At 36.6% G+C, this 19,086-nt stretch overlaps 3 protein-coding genes and 1 long non-coding RNA gene across 4 annotated transcripts; 2 read left to right on the forward strand and 2 right to left on the reverse strand.

Annotated features, from left to right (window-relative positions):
* Positions 1-2,833: 2,833 nt before the first annotated feature.
* Positions 2,834-4,547, forward strand: LOC118179746 (uncharacterized). The gene is made up of 3 exons (XR_015043676.1): positions 2,834-3,337; positions 3,436-3,579; positions 3,671-4,547. It is a non-coding gene; the product is annotated as an uncharacterized LOC118179746 (long non-coding RNA).
* A 2,598-nt stretch (positions 4,548-7,145) lies between these two features.
* Positions 7,146-9,664, forward strand: LOC118179793 (uncharacterized protein F54H12.2-like). The gene is made up of 2 exons (XM_085825113.1): positions 7,146-8,120; positions 9,542-9,664. Exons 1-2 carry the CDS (start codon positions 7,146-7,148, stop codon positions 9,662-9,664), a joined length of 1,098 nt encoding a protein of 365 aa, XP_085681239.1.
* Positions 9,665-11,218: 1,554 nt separating this feature from the next.
* On the reverse strand, positions 11,219-15,201 carry LOC118187167 (uncharacterized). Its single transcript, XM_085824979.1, has 11 exons — positions 14,901-15,201; positions 14,458-14,807; positions 14,003-14,374; positions 13,843-13,923; positions 13,504-13,762; positions 13,070-13,396; positions 12,670-12,966; positions 12,332-12,576; positions 12,165-12,252; positions 11,767-12,058; positions 11,219-11,664 (listed from the first exon to the last, which is right to left on the reverse strand). Exons 1-11 carry the CDS (start codon positions 15,069-15,071, stop codon positions 11,375-11,377), a joined length of 2,772 nt encoding a protein of 923 aa, XP_085681105.1. The 5' UTR covers positions 15,072-15,201; the 3' UTR covers positions 11,219-11,374.
* Positions 15,073-17,473, reverse strand: LOC118187169 (uncharacterized). The gene is made up of 6 exons (XM_085824980.1): positions 17,387-17,473; positions 17,238-17,285; positions 17,061-17,141; positions 16,905-16,961; positions 16,123-16,813; positions 15,073-15,206 (listed from the first exon to the last, which is right to left on the reverse strand). Exons 1-5 carry the CDS (start codon positions 17,417-17,419, stop codon positions 16,175-16,177), a joined length of 858 nt encoding a protein of 285 aa, XP_085681106.1. The 5' UTR covers positions 17,420-17,473; the 3' UTR covers positions 15,073-15,206; positions 16,123-16,174.
* Between the last annotated feature and the right edge of the window lie 1,613 nt (positions 17,474-19,086).

Genomic DNA, 19,086 nt, shown 5'->3' on the forward strand with positions numbered 1-19,086 from the left:
TTGCCACATGTTCTATTCAAATACTATAATAAAGTTAGCATGATGTATAAAAGAAATTAAGCAAACAAAATAAAAAGAAACAGTTTTTCACAGACGATTGAGTATTTCTCATTCAATTAATTCAGTTCTCACTTCGCGAGAAGGCAAAAATACATAAAAATTCAAAATATCTATATTAAAAATTGCGAAGTAAATCTTAAACACTTATTTCCTCGAAAAAATTCCAGAAAGGATTAAGCATGATTTAATTGGCAATAATAAATGAAGGCGTTATCTTTGTTTTTGCGGAGCTAAGTTTCTCTAGATTGGCAACAAATCCACTAGTCTGCTGTTTCAAATGTAAACAAGCAATGGCCACCATCAAAAAAATTATTAGGCTTAGTGGCACTTAAACAACTTTAAAATTGTTGATAATTCTAAAAATATTGCATACAGATTTACTAAAGGCATAAAACCTTAACCGGACGATAAGAACAACGTAATTCAATCATTTTTAAAGCAAAAAATGTATAATTGACAAACATATAAGAGTAAAGAAACTGAGATCATTGAGCCGGGTAGTAGAGTGGATATACATATAAATATACTTATATACGTTTGGTGCGGCCGATTGCAACCAAAATACGAGGTGCACATCTACATGTTATAGCAGTCCTATATACAAAATTTCAACGTTCTGAGGCTACTCGTTTTAGAGTTATGCGAGATACGTACGTACGCACGTACATACGTTCATACAGACGGTACGAAAACTTCTCTTCAAATTTAATTTTAAAGCAGTTTTATAATTTTTTTGGAGGAAACGAGTCTTTTATTCTGTCCTTACGTACAGATATCATGCAAAAACATCGTTAAATTGCTTTCGATAACGGTCAAAGTGGATATTTTCGATGAAATATGCTGCCTGAAACTTTTCGCGATTACAATATTTCCTTTTTACTTCGTACAAAGAAGTAAAAAAGCTGCTCATACATAAATGTATTTCCAAACAAAACGATTATTTTTAGAGCAAAAATTCGCAGCTGAGCTTATTCATTTTTTGACAGGTACGAATAAAAGTTAATGACATCTGTATTTTCAGATCTAAATTAAGTTTTATATCACTTTGTAAGGTTTATCCTAAGTTTATCTGTTTAGTTAAAGCTACTTTCCTGTCGCTTCTAATTCCAGCTTTCAAATTTCCTGCCAGTGTGTTTTTAGAATCGTGGTTAAATGCAAATGAAGGAAGAGCAGTACTTAAGTCGAAGTTCCACGGACTTCGTTGGAGAGCCAGAGATTCTGACTAGCGCGCGTTCGTCTTTTGGCTACTCTCTCTCTAAGCTATTACAACGCTCGGCCGTATTTCAGGCCCTTGATAGCTTTGCCGTTTAGTTAGCATTTAAGGGGCCAACTCCTGTAGAATTTGGATAGCTTCGGCTACATCGTTTTAGTTAAACATTAGTTAAGGTTTATTTCTTATTACTCTTGAATTCAAGCCCAAGTAGTGGCTTTTCTGCACGTCCTGAGAAAGGACCATCTGTAAAACCCTTTTTTGAACAATAAAGGGTAATTAATCCTTCTTGATTTTGTTTCCTGAACTAAAGGATTATTCGCTTACCAGTTCTCAAGGTTCCGCACACTTAGCTGTAACGTTCAGGTGGGAACTTTATAACTTTATAAATTTATTAGTTCCATTTGTAGAGTTTCTGGTGAGTTAGTCATTTTCGTTTTTAATGGTAACGAAAATAATGTAATGTTTGAATCAAATTTCTTCCTCCAAATTCTTAAATTAATAATTAATGTTAAACAATGCTAATTAATTTAAGAAACATAAATTTGCGGGCCAAGTAAAACTGCTTTTGGGGGTCCGTCATTTTGAGATCACAGACGTGCATTGGTGAAAATTTGTACAAATATAGAGAAGAATTGCGAAATAAACCCAAAGTAATATAGACTCTGATGACAGAATACATCCGTAATACTAGAGTGTTGTGTATCATCAGAAGTGCTATTAGTCTCGAAACTTACTTTTTGTCTGTATCACTTTTGTGTCCAAATACTTTTCAAATTGTTGCCACAAAAATTATCGCCCCCAGATATGTTTAAAAAATTTGATGTGGTAACCACATGACCTTCCTTGTATGGCTTTTAAATTATACACGCTTTTTGCTGCATTTTTTTTAAACTTATTTCTTCGAATTTCATTAGTGATATATTTCTCCTTCAATTAATTCACTTCGCGGCAAACCAAAAATACAGAAAAATCTCAAAATGTCTTCATTAAAAACTAAAATACAGAAAAACATGAAACACCTAATACAGTTTGTAGGATTCCCCACTATGTATTTCTAAGTTACACATGAACGTGAAGAATCTTAAGAACCAGTAAGAGAATAATCGCTTGAGTTCGTCGTGAGGTAGAAAACAATAAGTGACAAGGGTGAAATAACCCTTTATTATTCCAACTACAGTTTAACAGAACTCCGTCTTGGAGTTGTACAATAAAGCCGACACTCGGGCTTCAACTTAGTAAACTAAGAATTAAACTAAACTAATATTAACTAAAGAGATATAGCCGAAGCGATCAAGATTCTAACGGAGTTGGCCCCTTAACGCTAATTGACTGCGAAACTATCAAGGGCCTAAAGTACGGCCGAGCGTAATAATCGCTTACAAGAGAGTAGCAGTAGTAACCGGAGGTAACCGTGTGGTCAAAGGATGCCGCCATGACGTAATATAACAATAGATGACGTAAGAGAACAATATATGTCGCAATGGGGGCGTTCCTTTGATGTGCCGCCTCCGTCAACTTGGATCACGTGACAACCGGAAGTGACGTCACAGAAAAGCGTGGCCTCCGCCATCTTGGATTTCTCCGGAAGTGACGACACCAGCGCCATCTTGTATCACGTCATGGAATGACATCATCAAAGTTTCGTTTTGATTCTGTGGCAACGATTTTATGTCTCAAAGTTTTTATTTTTTGTGGCATTGAATATATATTTTTAGGTTTTGTGGCAACGAACTCTTGAACCACGTGTTTGGAATGACATCATCCATTTCTTGTTGGGGCATGTTCTTTTACAAAATGGCGTCTGCCGTATAACACCTTTGTATGCCTCCGCTAAGGTGTATGGATACTTTTCTGTGAACCAATCAGATTCTTTGAAATATGACCTCACCGTCTCTTAACCAATCACCGTTGAGATGAAATAAAGAGTTCCTACCCGATATAAGGTTATCCCGAGCAACGTTCCGCATTTCTTTCCTGCCTGTCGCCCTGAGTGTACGTACCTGCTTTTGCTTCGACAATCTTTCTTCACTGCTTCGAATGGATCAGGCACGAAACAACAAAGAAGTAAGTAACGTTTTGAAAAGTTACTGTTTTTAGATTTTTAATTTTTAAAAAAGAGTTGAATTTGCAATAAGTGCTTAATTTGTCTTTACTTTTTTCAGATGGAAAACCTATTTGAGAATGAACCTATGCCTTTGAACGATAAAGTGTTGAGCCATGAAGACCGCACCCAAGATGTTCTCAATGAATCAGCTACCTCTTGTGCCAAAAGAAAAGCAGAAGAAACATCCCATTTCGAGAAAAAAGTACGTATTTGCGAAAATCTTATATATTAAAGTTGATATTGTATGTGACCCCAATTTTATGTATTCTTTACTAACTGAATTTTTTTTTCAGCGCAAAGGACTCTTCACCGAAGACGCTATTCCAGAGGAGCTCACTCACATGGGAGACAATGTCTTTGTGGGACCCAGCATTTAGAAGGGAAAAGTGACTGTGCACATCCGAGAGTATGCGAAATATGGTAAAGCTTACTATCCGACAAGACGAGGAGTAAATTTTGAGCCATGGTGTTTGAATGTTCTCGCAACCAACATGACAGTGGAGGAACAAGACCTGCTGACACTGAATCTGGAGTTGCCCAAGAATTTTGTGGTCACGTATAAAGATTCTCACTTCACTCTGAAACAACTTTCTGCTCAAGGAGATGAAAAAAGTAGCCTCAGCATTACAACGACGCAGTGGGAAGAACTGATGTCCAACTTTAGCCGTATCAGCGATATTGTCACCAACCTCGTTTATCAAAACATGAAATTTTGTGAAGCCTACGAAAGCGTATCCGACGAACCTGTCAGAGAGGAAAATCTACCCCAATCCTTTGACATTTCTATGGGAAGAGCGCGACTTCAAATCATTCTAAAGACGTCACTTGAAGAACATTTTAATCAACAAGACGAACTGAAATATCCGCAGCTGAAAGACTGTGAAGAACTCGTTCATAAAACAGAAACTGTGAATGCCATTGCTCTGAGATTCAATGCTGTTGACATCGCCAGGCAATTTTATGGAAACATTTGGGGTGAAGGACCCTATTTAATGTTAGTGAAATCTGCTCACTACATTACCAAGGACTTTTTAAAATCTGTGTGTTTAAACCATGTACTCGATGAAGTAAGAAACACATTTTGTACTACCAATGGTGTCTTAGGTATTGAATACTATGAATATTTGTAAAATAATTAGGATGCTCAATAAATGTTATTTTATTTTACAACGATCTCATGACTGTCTCCAGGTTCAGACCTTATTTAAAAGAATTTATCTGTAATGATTACTCACATAAATTATTTTCAAAATACCTGTTGACTTTTATAGAGTATAAATAGTGTTGTTATTCTTAAACATGTATCATTCATTATTCAGACTTTGAGATGTTAAGTAACATTCATTTTTCTCTCTTGTTTTTTAGACCTATTTCTAGAATCTTAATATACGTGAAACTAGTAAACTTTTTTTCTGTTCTAGTTAAACATATATAAATGAATATCAGTGTACGTTTAGATCATAACAACTGTTGCAATGAACGCAGCTCTGGCTCAGACCTATCGGGATCCTCAGGTCCCCGCAAGCTTCGGGGGTGTTGCTGCTTTGCATCGTGCTTTAAAAGGTCGCGTGAAAACAAAAGACATCCAGAAATGGTTGCAAACCAAGGATTCTTATACTTTGCACAAGCCTTTGAGGCACACGTTTCCCAGGAACAGAGTCATCGTAGGAGGCTTAAACGAGCAATTTCAATCTGATTTAGTGGATATGCAATCTCTGGCCTCTTTTAATGATGGATATAAATATTTGCTGACCTGTATAGATATCCTTTCCAAATACGCTTGGGCTATCCCTCTCAAAGATAAAACATCTGTGTCCATCCAATCCGCTTTCGAAAAGATATTTTCGGAACGTACACCCGAATCATTACAAACAGATGCAGGGAAAGAGTTTACCAATAAACAAGTTCAAAATTTTTTGAAAAAGAGAAACGTTCGCTTTTTCACGACACATAATACAACCAAAGCTTCTGTCGTAGAACGATTTAATCGAACTCTAAAAACAAAAATGTGGAAATACTTTACCGAAATGAATACACGAAAGTACATTGATGTGATTGATAAATTGATATCCAGTTATAACCATACATGGCATCGTAGTATTAAGACAGAACCTGTATCCGTTACGCTACAAAATCAAGAAAGAATTTGGAAAACATTATACGGACAGCAACCAGCACAAGTGCCTGTTTCTTCAGATTTAAAGATTGGAGATACGGTACGCATCAGCCGAGAAAAAAATGGTCTTTGAGAAAGGATACGAACAAAATTGGACACGAGAAATTTTTACAATCTATAAAATTATTCGACGGATTCCTGTTGTCTATAAACTGAAAGATCTAGCAGGAGAAGTTATACAAGGAACTTTTTACAAACAAGAACTTCAAAAGGTTTCGGACTCTGGTTATTATCCCGTAGAAAAAGTTTTAAAAAAGAGGAAACGTCGCGGGAAAATAGAATATTTTGTGAAATTTCAGGGGTACCCCGAAAGCTTCAGTGCTTGGGTGGAGGATGTGAGAAGGGTATAAAAAGCCCGTAAATTCTGCTTATCTGTCATTTGAAGGAAACATGTCTTTATCACACTGATCAGCGACAGTTCCATGCGTTTTTTTCCAGACAACAAAATATCACAATTTACCACTCAGCTTCCTACTCCGATGGATTTAAATAGTCAGTGGGAGTTATCTCTTGTGGACTTTATTTACCCTCACACATGGTATAATGTCCGAAAAGACAATAATTTATTTGGATTTGATTTGGGTGATGGAAAATTGGAAGGTCGAAGAGTGCCTCCAGGATGTTATGAAACGATACCAGATTTATTAAAAGCCATGAAAATACCTTCCCATAAAAATAAGATTGAATTCAGTTACCATCCTGTTACGAAAAAAGTGACCATTAAGACCGACGAAAACTGCAAAGTCATTCTTCACGAAGGATTAGCGGAGCTTCTAGGGTTCGAGCCGGGTGTTTACAAAGGATTGGAACAAAGTCCTTTTGTAGCCGATCCCAAAGTATCTTTTCCTGTCATGTATGTGTATTGCGATCTCGTAGAACCTCAAATTGTGGGAGATGTACAAGCCCCGTTGTTAAAAATTGTCACCGTAGAAGGAAATGACGGAGACATCATAAACGCTCATTACCCCCGGCCCTTTTACTTGCCAGTTATCCGTCAACATTTTCAGACTATACATATTGACATAAGACTTCACTCTGGAGATTTAGTACCATTCGAAAGAGGCAAAGTATTTCTTGTGTTGCATTTTCGTCTGAGACAAATTCTATAAAAGAAGCCTTCATTTGCAAATTGATTTCATTTGGATTGTGTATGCAAGATTAGAAGCATCAAACATGCGGGTGCCTTATACGTGTTGCACGAAAAAATTTGAAGATTATTATTTAGCTCAAACTGGAAATGGATTACCTTACTATCAAGGAACCATTTTACAGAAAGGTTATGGTATTGGTGGATTTTTTGCAAAGCTGTTTCGCAGTGCTATGCCTTTTTTGATGAGTGGAGCCAAAACAGTCGGAAAAGAAGCCTTGCGAACTGGAACACAAATTGCAAACGACGTATTGTCGGGAGAAAATTTTAAAGTCTCCCTCAAAACCAGATCTAAAGAAGCTGGCAAAAAATTAGCGAGGAAAGCAGTTCAGAAAGCAGATGAGATGATTGGTCACGGAAGGTTTAAAAGGAAGCGCAAAACCCCCAAACACTTCATTTCGTCTAAAGCCAGGAAGGTGCAACGACGTGATATTTTTGAATCGTAATGGCTTTTCTGTTAAAAGATTCTCCGGAATGCGCAAAATCCGAATTGGATTTATTTTCGTTACCTCCCACACAAACAGTTATCGAAAAAGGTCAGTGGGTTGAATTTCATCCATTAGCCAATGTATCGGAAGGAAGTCCTGTCGAGTTCAATGTTTCTGGAAGCGGAGACGACTACCTAGACTTATCACAGACACAACTCTACGTCAAAGTGAAAATTTTAAAAAATGATGGCAAGCCAATCACGGCTGAAAGTAAAGTGGGACCTGTCAATCTCTTTTTACATTCTATGTTTTCTCAAGTGGATATTAGCTTAAATGAAAGACTCGTTTCCACCAGTAATAACACGTATCCTTACAGAGCCATGATAGAAAAATTATTGAATCATGGTTTTGATACGAAAACGTCTCAACTGTCATCAGAATTGTTTTTCAAAGATACAGCAGGACGTATGAACGTTTTTGATATTCAAGACACTCAGCCGAATGAAGGATTCAACCAACGAGCAGAATTGTTTAAACTGAGTGCTTCGGTCGATATGATTGGCCGATTGCACTTGGATATGTTTCATCAGGAAAGACTTTTGCTGAATATGGTGGATATGAAAATTAAACTCATACGCAGCAAACCTGAATTTTGTTTATTGGGCGAAGGTGAATTTAAAGTTTTACTCGAACAAGCTTCATTGTTTGTACGCAAAGTGAGAGTCAGCCCAGGTGTTGTGCTAGGACATGCCAAAAGCCTAGAAAAATCAACAGCCAAATATCCCATTAATAGAGTGCTCTGCAAAGCCTATTCCATTCCAACGGGAAATATGAGTTTTATTCAAGACAATATTTTCATAGGTCAAATGCCTAATCGTATTGTGGTGGCATGTGTCGATAATGATGCCTTTAACGGAAACTATAAAAAGTCTCCTTTTGAATTCAAGCATTATAATATGAACTTTATCGGCGTTTATGTGGACGGGCAACCGGTACCTCATAATCCTCTTCAGCCTAATTTTGACAAAAATCATTTCATACGAGCTTATCAGAATTTATTTATGAATGCAGACGACAGAGGACTTTACCTTTCAAGATCAGAATTTTCAAAAGGATATTCCTTATTTCGCTTCGACCTGTCACCTGACCTTTGTGATGGCTCTCATTTAAATCTAGTTCGACACAGCAACTTAAGATTAGAAATAAAATTTGGGACTCCCTTACAACAAACTGTTTCGTTATTAGTGTACGCTGAATTTGAAAATTTGATAGAAATCAATAAAGCTCGAAATATTCTGTACGATTTTGGAAACTGATGAATTCATCACAGATTCATCAAATCTTATCTCGAGATCCTATTTCTTTGAGATATTATGCGGGTGTTTTTCCTTGTGATAAAATACCTGCGATTCAAAGTTTTCCCTGTGCACTGGTGCTCAATACGGATAAACATGATGAAAAAGGAACTCATTGGCTAGCTGTCTACATTGCAGACAAACAGACTCTGGAATTTTTTGACTCTTATGGACTCCCGCCTGAAGTATATGGAAAAGATATCACATTCTTTGTCAAGAAATATCGTCATGTTTGCTGGAACAAGATTTCGCTTCAGAGTTTAACTTCTAATGTATGTGGACATTATTGTATTTATTTCATTATTAAACGCTGTCAAGGACTCTGTATGGAACTCATTGTATCACCCTTAGATGGGAAGAATCATGATTTCCAAATATTTCAATTTGTCAAAAAAAGATATGGTGTAAATATGATTTTTAAAAAATAAAGTTGTTTTAATTTGTAAAAATGTCTCTTGTGTTTCTTGTTTCTACACTTATTTAAACAAAATGAATAAATGTCTCATGCAAAAGGATTTTCGATAAAGTATAAAAGTCAGTGTTTTCTTAACATGCTGTCATTTCCAAAAATGGAACTGCCCAAGTTCGTACATCCTTCTACTTGTCTTCTGAGCGGACCTACCGGTTCGGGAAAAACATTTTTTGTGAAGAAATTGATAGATCATAAAATGTTCCATCCCATGCCGACCAATATTATTTATTGCTACGGAAGTTATCAACCTCTTTTTAATTCCATGAAAAACGTAAATTTTGAAGAAGGATTACCATCTAACCTGCAGACTCTTCAAAATGCTTTAATTATCATAGACGATTTAATGTCTGAATTAGCAAGTGATACTCGCTTAAGCAAACTTTTTACAAAAGGAAGTCATCACCGAAACCTTTCAGTCGTTTTTATAACACAAAATCTTTTTCACCAAGGCAAGGAGATGAGAAATATTCATTTAAATTCCCATTACCTTGTCCTATACAAAAATCCTAGAGATAAAAGTCAAATTATGCATTTAGCTAGACAAATGTTCCCCGGAAAAGTAAAGGCCTTTCAAGAAATTTTTCAGGATGCTACTTCAACTCCATTTAGCTACTTGTTGATTGATTTACGACCTGAAACAAGTGAAACGCTTCGCCTTCGTACAGGCATCTTTCCTGGGGATAAATACTATGTCTACCAGCCCCGATAGTTCATTTCAGTTTGAGACGTCGAATGGCTAACATGTCTTCTCCCATCGTGATCGATTTCGAAGGTTTTCAGTGGATGCCTCATTATTACATTGTTAAAGAATTAGCTTTTTACTCCGTGCATGAAGGATATCACAGTTGCTGGTCATTTTTACCTCCTCAGCCTTGGAAAACATTATCACGATCTCAGCAAAAGTGTTTTGCTTGGGTCACAAGAAATCGTCATCATGTGAATTGGAATGAGGGTGTTTTACCTTATACTCATCTTCGTATTATTTTGCAATGTTTGTCATCTATTTATTCTGTCATATACGTGAAAGGATTAGAAAAGAAATTATTTTTAGAAAATTTATTAGGTAGAGACATCATAAATCTAGACTGTCCTAAGATAGAGAATTTAAAAAAGAAAAGTTCTTTAACATGTTCGATTCATGCAAAAGGATTTAATTGCTGTGCTTTAAACAAAGTGGCTGCATTTGCTACCTATATAAAAGAAAGTGTGCAAGAAAAAGAGCTCATTTGTCATCAGCATGTCTCATCTGAAGGATGTGGATTATCTAAAACTATTAGGAAAAAGTCGAATAAAAGCAGCTGTACTGAAAAAGTGTCCGAATCATCCCATCAAATCAGTTTGTGAATGCGTTTTAAATCTTCTAAAAGGAAACGTACCCATCACCAAACGCGTCAAAAATCGACTCGCCCCTTTTAAAAGAACTTTAAGAAAACTAGCGGACAAAAAAGTACCTCTTTTTAAGAAAAGACGTCTTTTGGTTCAAAAAGGTGACGGTTTCCTATCTTTCCTGATTCCTGCAGCAGTCAGTGTCTTATCCTCCCTTATCCATGGAACACAGTAAGAAATTTGCGCTGGTACCCCTGGATCGTATGCAGCAATTTGAAGATGAACATTTGAGTGATTTAGATACCCAAATTCAAAACATCTTAAAAAAGAAAATGGACGATGAAGAAAAGTCTAAATTGTACATCCAGGTTCTGCAAAAGTATGTTACATTTCCTCATGTGAACACTTCCGAAGAACAACCGCCTGAACAACGTTCTGAGAAAGATATAGAAAAAGAAATTATGCAAATAGTTCCTGTGAAGCAGAAAAGAACGGCACAGAAAATAATAGATTTTCTAAAAGAGCATCAGATTTCCTGGACACAGAATAAAGAACTCATTCTGGATGATCATGTGTTTTCTGGCTCTGACATTGTTCAGTTGATAAACTTTCTGTTGAGAAATAGAACTCAAAAACCTTTTGCCTTTGAACAGTTTAAAAATGTATTGAATGTTAACAACTTTCCTCAAGACTTTGTGAAAAACAAACATTTAATGAATGTAAAAACTATGTATGCTAGACCTAAAAGAAACGCATCTTCCAAACTATGGCTGAAATTGTAATGATACGTGAATAAATGTAATGGCTGATCATTGGTGTTGTATTTCTTTCTAATTAAGTTAACATAATTTTTGAAAATAAAATATGACAATTATTTTCTAGGAAAAACTTACCTTTCATGAAATCCTTTCAAATAAGAAAAACACAATTTTATCATTCAAACTTCTGTTTATTTATTTTTTTTTTCTAAATAAGTTTTCTTTTATACACATACAAATGCATGATTCTGCACACACATATATATATATATTTACATACAAAATTTCATTTTCAGATAAGGTTCTAACATAAACATAAAAAGTTCTTCAATATACTAATGACCATACGGCAATGTGCTCAAGTCTTTTTGGATTACCCGTTTGTCTAATACAATTCTGTACATTTTTGTCTCGGGTTTATTCATCACCTTTCTTCTCTTCGCTTCTCGGGTGATTTTGGAGGGGTTGTGGAGAGAGATGATCTCACTTCGGTCGAGGCTGCAGACCAACCGTTTCATACTTTCAAAATTCAGCAACTGAGAATTCCGGAAGTTCAAGGAAAATCCTCGGACTTTGCAGCAGGTTTTCCCAGTGGCCGTCTGGTATGCGTAGTTTTTCGGTCCTCCTGAAAAAATAACAAGATCATGAGAAAAAGAGATAATAATAAAAAAAATGCATTAAACATTTTTGGTACACATTAAATAAAGAACTTTTTAAAGGTCCTTACCAGAGACGAAGGTTTTGATGACATCACCCTCCAGTTCATCCGTGAACTCTCCAAGAAAATTTCCTAACGGGGGATCATTTCTTCCATTTGAGGCATATATTATGGAGTCTGTGTCGTGATACAGGACGTCCCTACCCAATTTTTCCATTTCACTATACAGCTTGAGACGAGCCCAAGCTGTTGTGAACGTCGCTAGGAAAATGTTGGTAGAGGCATCCTGCGGCACAAACTCCTTTGAAGATTCCCAGGAAATGGCAGCCACCTCAGGCGTGGGAAGAAAGACATCCTTGATCTGAAAATAAAAGAAGAGTCATGAGATAACAGTTCAAAATAGTTATGAGTTAACAGCTCAAAATACATTGAGTTTACAGATGAATAAAATCGGTAAGGAAACTTACTGTTTTAGTAGGATCCGCCAACATCTTATTAAATTCTGGCACCGTATGCACATAAGTAAGCTGTCCTTTGTTGACGTTCATACCCCATCTGAAAAAAAAATCCAACATAAATCACAAAGAATTAAAAATGTTTACAAAAAATTTAAGTCCAAAAGAAATCATCTTACCTGCCCCAGAAACTGTTCAGGGCCAACTTGGCGACTTGTCGACGCCCAGGGTTTTTCGATATTTTTTCGGCCTCCAACTTGACACCCTCTCTTTCTTCATATTGGCGAATGTACTTCAGTCTGGCTAGTTCCGTCACACACTCCGAAGGCCATCCGCTACTTTCCTGCTTGATCTTCAGAAACAGATCAATGTATGATCTGAACAGAGAAGTAGACGATGGCTGGAAATGGTACACTTCGTAAATCTAGAAAATAAAAAATAAATGTCAGTTATAAAAAATTTTTAAAAGTAACCTCTGAAACTAAATAAAGATTAAAATAATCTTTGAGATACTTACATGTGTGATGCGGTAGCCTTTCTTTTTCGCCAGTTTGACTTCCTCCGTTACCCACGTTCCGACAAGAGCTCGCTCGTCGTCTGTGTGGGTACACGGAGTCTGCAGTTGAAGAAGGGCGCAAGTCCGACACAGGGGGAACATCAGCTTCTTCCGGCACCGATAGGGCAGTACCGGAAGATACAGATTCCATGGAGGAATCACTCGGCATTGGATAATTCCAAAATAATCTTCCACATCTCTAAAGCTTTCCGTGATGATTGTTGGATGTCCCACAGGGTAGACGCAATACTTGTTCACCTGTGAATAAAAACAAAAAAAGTCAGAAAAAACACATCATAAAATATACAGAAAATTTAGAAAAGTTTAAGTAAACATTTTTGAAATAATAAAAAGTACGAACCCAGGGATAGAGTGAGGTAAAATCCACATATTTTGCGTCTCCCTCGTGGAACAATTTGAGGGCATTGGTCCTTCCTCCAAAAAACGACTCGCGAGGATTGAGTCTATCCCTCAGATGGTGTTGATCCAGGAAAGCTTGGAGATCTGGATTTTCCTCCTTCTCTCTTTGAAATTCATGCTCCCACATTTCGATGACGTGGAAACCCTGGGTGCGAAGCTTTCTTGTCGTCTCTTCTGTCTTTTCTCTTAACGTTGCCATGGAAACCCCTTTCAGTGGATGTATGATATCACCATCGTAACACGAACTACATCCGTGAAAAAAACAGCCCTAAAATAATACAAATATATTAATAGTGTTCCACATGTAAATTAAACATTAAAAGTGTAAAATCATGAAAAAGAATCATATAGAAATATAATTTACTTTTTACATACCTGAAACTGATAGACGGTTTGTGTTTCTTGGCAGAATCCGTCTACCGAGATTCCGGCGACTCTGTGCTCTCCGGAACCGTTCAACGCATGTTGAATCTGTAGGCCTTCCGAAGCAGCAACAAAGTCCAACCATCGGATCGAATCAGGGCTGTAATTCGTTGAGTTGATGTAGCCGTGTGTAGGCACCATGGCAATCGTGTCGGGTTGAATGTGGCCACTCCGATACGTTGCCATACAGGCTGACGCAATGGTCACGTATCTGAAAAGACAAAAATAAGAACGATTTAATGAACTGTAAATATGATTATTATTGTATAAGAAAATGAGAAAATGACTTACTGGAATGGATCCACATTCGCCACATCCAAAAACTGGGCTCGAAACTCCAGACAACAGCGGCGAAGAATGTCCACGTCCGATCTATGAATATAAAAAGAAAATGTTAAATATACGAAACATAAAATATAAAATTAAAGCAAGAAAAAAGGAAAAAACATACCTGCAATAGGCCAGCATCTCATCTTGAAAGTTAAACACATCCCCCTTGTGTGCTTCATGCCAGGACAGAAATGCTTGTCGGGCTGAAGTGCTCATGGTATCCGGGCTGTAGTACCGGGCTTCAGGCAGCGGTCCGACATAACTCTGGTTTTCCCTCGAGTTAAAGAGATGAGGGAAGTATCCTTTCTTTAATTCGGTGAGACCGAAGCATCCCGGTAGTTTGGCCAACGCCATCGGTAAAAAGTTTAACGAGTCTATGACCCGAATGTTGAGACTGGGGTGTCTTACACTCATGATCATAGACCCGTTAGGGATCACCTCCGGCGCTGTACCTTGCTCCAAGAGCCAGGCCATCACGAACTGCCCATCGAATCTGTAAGTAAAAAAAAATATCATGAATAATATTGAAAGCATAGTCATAATTAAAGCATGCAAACTATGGTATTTTTAACTTACCCTTTCATGTTGTGTGCCACGGCTGTGAAGCCCTTGTGTTGTGGGGTGAACAGCCAGGCGCAGAAATCTTGGCATGCTTCGTAACCCGGAAACACCTTTTCAGTGCCGTCGGCATACTGAGCCACCGCGAAATTTACGAGATGCTCCCCCGAAGACTGGTCCGTTTCAAAGTCAAAAAAGATGAACTTGTCATCAGACTTCTTCGGAGCAACACGCCGCAAATAACAACGGTGCTCAGCAGCCACGACAAACTGGCCGCAAGACGGACATTTGGTGGTACCGCACTTATGCAGATCTTTAGGGCACTTACGGCGTTCAATCACTTGGCAGCAGTCCCTGCACTGGTATACCTATAACGACAATAATTTTTTTAACATAACAATTTTGAGAAAATTATATGATAAATAACTTTGATCATTAAGATATATTTTCAAAACACTTACCCTATCGCAAAGTGAAAACTCTTGGTTTCCAGTGAAGGCTTTGTGTGCTGCATAACAGGCATCGGATCGGCAGAGACGGTCACAGTCAGGGCATCGTTGGGGCTGGCCTGGAAAGCAGTCGGTCCTCAAGCATATGGGACAGGCATTGGCACATCTATGACTTTCAGGCATTTGGTAGGCCTTTTCACAGGTTGTGCAATAATGGTTGCTGCCGAAAAATCCTTTCAGAGATTTGATGACGTCGTAATGTCCACCGTAGAGCCACAAATTGATCCGCTGAGGCCTCTCTTTGCCTTTATAGACCACCTAAAACATAGACAAACATTTTCTCTTAAAAGAACTATTTATAAATCCATTTTTAACATCTAAAAATTACCTGCACATTTAATTTTTCCAAGTTAATTATACATGGAAATGAATTGCATGCATAAAATACAAATTTAACCGAAAATAAAAAATTTTTACAAGTTATAATTTTAACATCTAAACGAACTGCAGAAAGTAAGTTTAAAATTTTGTCAAAAATAAAACCTTTTTCCAAGTTATATTTTTAACGTCTAAATAAATTGCATGCATAAAATAAAAAATAATTTGAAAAGTAATCTAAAAATAAAAATTTACCATGCATGTAAATTTACAAGTTATACATGGAAACGAAATGCATGCATAAAATACAAATTTAATAAATATAAAATTATTTTACGAGATATATTTTTAACATGTAAATGAATTGCATAAAATAAGTTTAAAATTTTTATCAAAAATAAAACATTTTTACAAGTTATATTTTTAAGGTGGAAATGAAAAAGTCACCATGCAGAAACTTTAAAAATAATTCAAAAATCGAACAATTTAGAAATCAATTTTTAGCCGTTATATTTTTAACATGGAAAAACAATATGCATGAACAAATATTAATCTTAAAATTTAAAGTAAAATAAATTTTCAGCCTGCATTCAGTTTTGTCAAGCTATATTTTTCAACGCATAAACAAAATGAAAGTATCACCAATAAATACATAAACTTTAATACAAAAACTGCTTAAGATTAATTTTAAAAATCATACCAAAATAAATTTTTTTCATTCACAATTTGACAAATAAACAAAATGGAACTAAAATCAAATTACGATTTTAAAATAAATAAATATGTAGAAAAAATTCAGGTAATTTCAAAGCTAATATTTACAAGCAGAAATATCTTGAGACAAAAATTGACTTACCCTATTCAAATTTTCCGAAGAGAACACTGCAATTTGTGTGTCCAAGTGCTCTTCAAATATGGCAATTTCTACAAAAGTGCAAGGGCCTAAAGATACATTCGCATCCAAATGAAGTTCCCTTGCGATTACGCCGATCTCTCAATGCATTAATGGCCCTCGTGTCCTTGTTCAACTGCGCCAAGGCATAAACAATAGCTTTGGCACAGCACAGTCCTTCCTCGTCGTATGGAATAGACAGAATGGACTGTTTCCTTAATCTGTCCATGGAGATGTTGACTACTTTCCTATTTCGTCCGGCACCCACAGGGCGTTTTATGGTGATCACATCAACTGCAAATCCCGTATCCAGTTCAATTTTGTCTTTAGACTGCAACACTTTCATCACGGCATCCAGAATCTTTTCAACTGTTAAAGTCGAAACTGCTATCAGGGACGTGCTAATCGGCTTATCCAACCCATCTGCTTGGATACAGAATCGGATGAGGTCTGATGGGCCCAGATTTGCTGTTGTCCGGCGAATAAGTTGCTCAAACAACTCCCGGACGGTGTCAGGAATTCGGACCATCGGGATGCCTTGCACGTTCTGAGGCAGCCGTTTCATATCTATACTGGCCCGCAAGGTAATCTCCTCGGCCTGATATTTATGATTCCGTCGACGAGACTTCTCTGTGAGTACAATCGCCTCATCAATCTGGAAAAAAAATAAATAAGTTTCAGTAATAATTACACATTTTCAAAATACATTATTTTAATAAATCATGCAAGAAAAGAAAAATATATACCGATCGTTCATTCGAAGCAGCCATATACACAGGGCCATGAGCTGATGAGGAAGAAGTCTAAAAATAAATACATTAATTTTAGTACTAAGAAAAAAGTATTCTAGCAGAATCTAAAAATGCTGAAATACTTAAATAAAGATATACTTAAATATTTACCTCAAATCCGGAACCCACTTGATAATACAAGGGTAGATCCATAGGATTTTCCAGAAAAATCTGATCCACTTCATCGATTAACTATCAAAATAAAATAAAATACGTTTAAAATACATTCAAATAGTAATAAAATACGTTAAATAAAAAAGTGCGTTAAAAATACGTGTAAAAACTTACATCGTCATCTGAGTCCCGAAAAGGAAAGTCAGGATCTTCAAACAGGACCTAACAATTAAAAATTTAAATAAATAAAACATTCAAAAAGAAATAAAATTCGTGTTTAAAATAGTAATCTAGACATTAAGTACAAGCGAAAAAATACTTACATTAGATGCAGAATAAGTTCGTTTAGCAGACATCGTGTACAAGAAAACGAAATGGCGCAGGAAAATGACAGAGTCAAAATGACGTTCACTCAGCAAGAATCAGAGTGGAAATGATGAAATCTGTATCTGTATCCTTAGCCTGAAAACTGGTATGCAGTCCTGAGAAGGACTTTTACCAGGCCAAAATACCCTTATTAGGGAGCCTAGCTGTAAATATCCTCCTGAAACAAACGTTTCAATCGGAGCAAAGCACCTCCTTAGTGCTGAGAAGGTAAGAATGTGGCATTTAGAATCGTGGAAAAAACAATATATATGATGATTCCGTGGAAGTTATGGCATTTTCTTATCGGGAAGATATGGCGTATGCAGATGGCATTTTAAGTTGATAAGCAATTGATGATTATAGGCATTAGATTTGGGCTGCGTTCCGCACGTCCTTCCTTCGTGAGGCTTTAGTGCTGACTGAAAAGGTATGGGTGATGATCTGGATATTTTTAAAGCGAGCGCTACTCTGATTCGTTGAAAAGATCACGTGAACACATATACACATTTGCGATTTGCCAGTCCTTAATTTTTAGTCCTTCTGTGTAATCGCATGAAATATAAAGTAACTTGATTAAATATGAAGAAAATAAAATAAAATATATACACATATGTACATTTACCATCTTTCGTTATGAAAGATGGTACGCGGTCTGTTATGTCGCTGAATCAGAGTAGCGTCGTAATTTAGAAGGTCGGTTATTGTGGAGTCTGGATGTTTGCTGCAATTTAAGAAGAAGTTGTGGCTGTTTTTGATGATTTCACTGTTCAGTGGCAAAATTTTGAGATCTCTGTGGATAGTGTTGTTTCTGATGTACCATGGTGCATTAGATATTATACGGAGCATTTTATTTTGGAGAGTTTGAAGTAGTTCTCTATTAGATTTGGCTGTGGCTGCCCAAGCGGGAGATGCATATAATAAAATGGGTCGGATGGCTTGAATGTAGATTAATCTTTTAGTTTTGAGGCTGAGATGAGAATTTCTGCCTGTGAGTGCAATGATTGCGTTAAATGCTTTAAAGGCTTGATTTCTTGTGTAGAGCATGTGTTTCCGGAAAGTGAGCTTGTTATCGAGGAATACTCCTAAGTATTTTACTTCGTTAGCTTGAGGGATGGTTTGATTATTGATACTGATATTTTCAAGTTGTCGTCGTAGATTATTTTTCCTGAAATAGATGAGGGTGGATTTGCTTTCATTTATTTTAATTTTCCAGGCTTTGAAATATTGTGAGACTATGTTCAGATGCTTTTGTAGATTTTTATTTGCTTTTTTGGGGTTTATGGATTTGCTGAGAATAGCCGTGTCATCTGCGTAGCTGTAGATTTGAACATTTGGATCAGTAGGTATATCATTGATATAGATATTAAAGAGGGTGGGAGAAATTACAGAACCTTGAGCCAGTCCCGCAGTGGGGTAATGCTTGGTTGATAATGAATTTTTTACCTTGACTTGATAAGATCTGTTTTTTAGAAAATTTGAGATGAGCACAATAAGGCTGGGTGGAAATTGATAATTGATTAATTTGATAAGGAGTCCGTCCAGCCAGACTTTATCAAAAGCCTTCTCAATGTCAAGGAATATACCGGCTACTGTTTCCTTTTTAATGAAACTTTCGCCGATATACTCCACTAGCCTGGTTATTTGGTGTACAGTTGAA

The sequence above is a fragment of the Stegodyphus dumicola genome, chromosome 10 (assembly GCF_044657685.1).
Source record: "Stegodyphus dumicola isolate Sdum_Otavi_A_Nest chromosome 10, ASM4465768v1".
Taxonomy (NCBI): Eukaryota; Metazoa; Arthropoda; class Arachnida; order Araneae; family Eresidae; genus Stegodyphus; species Stegodyphus dumicola.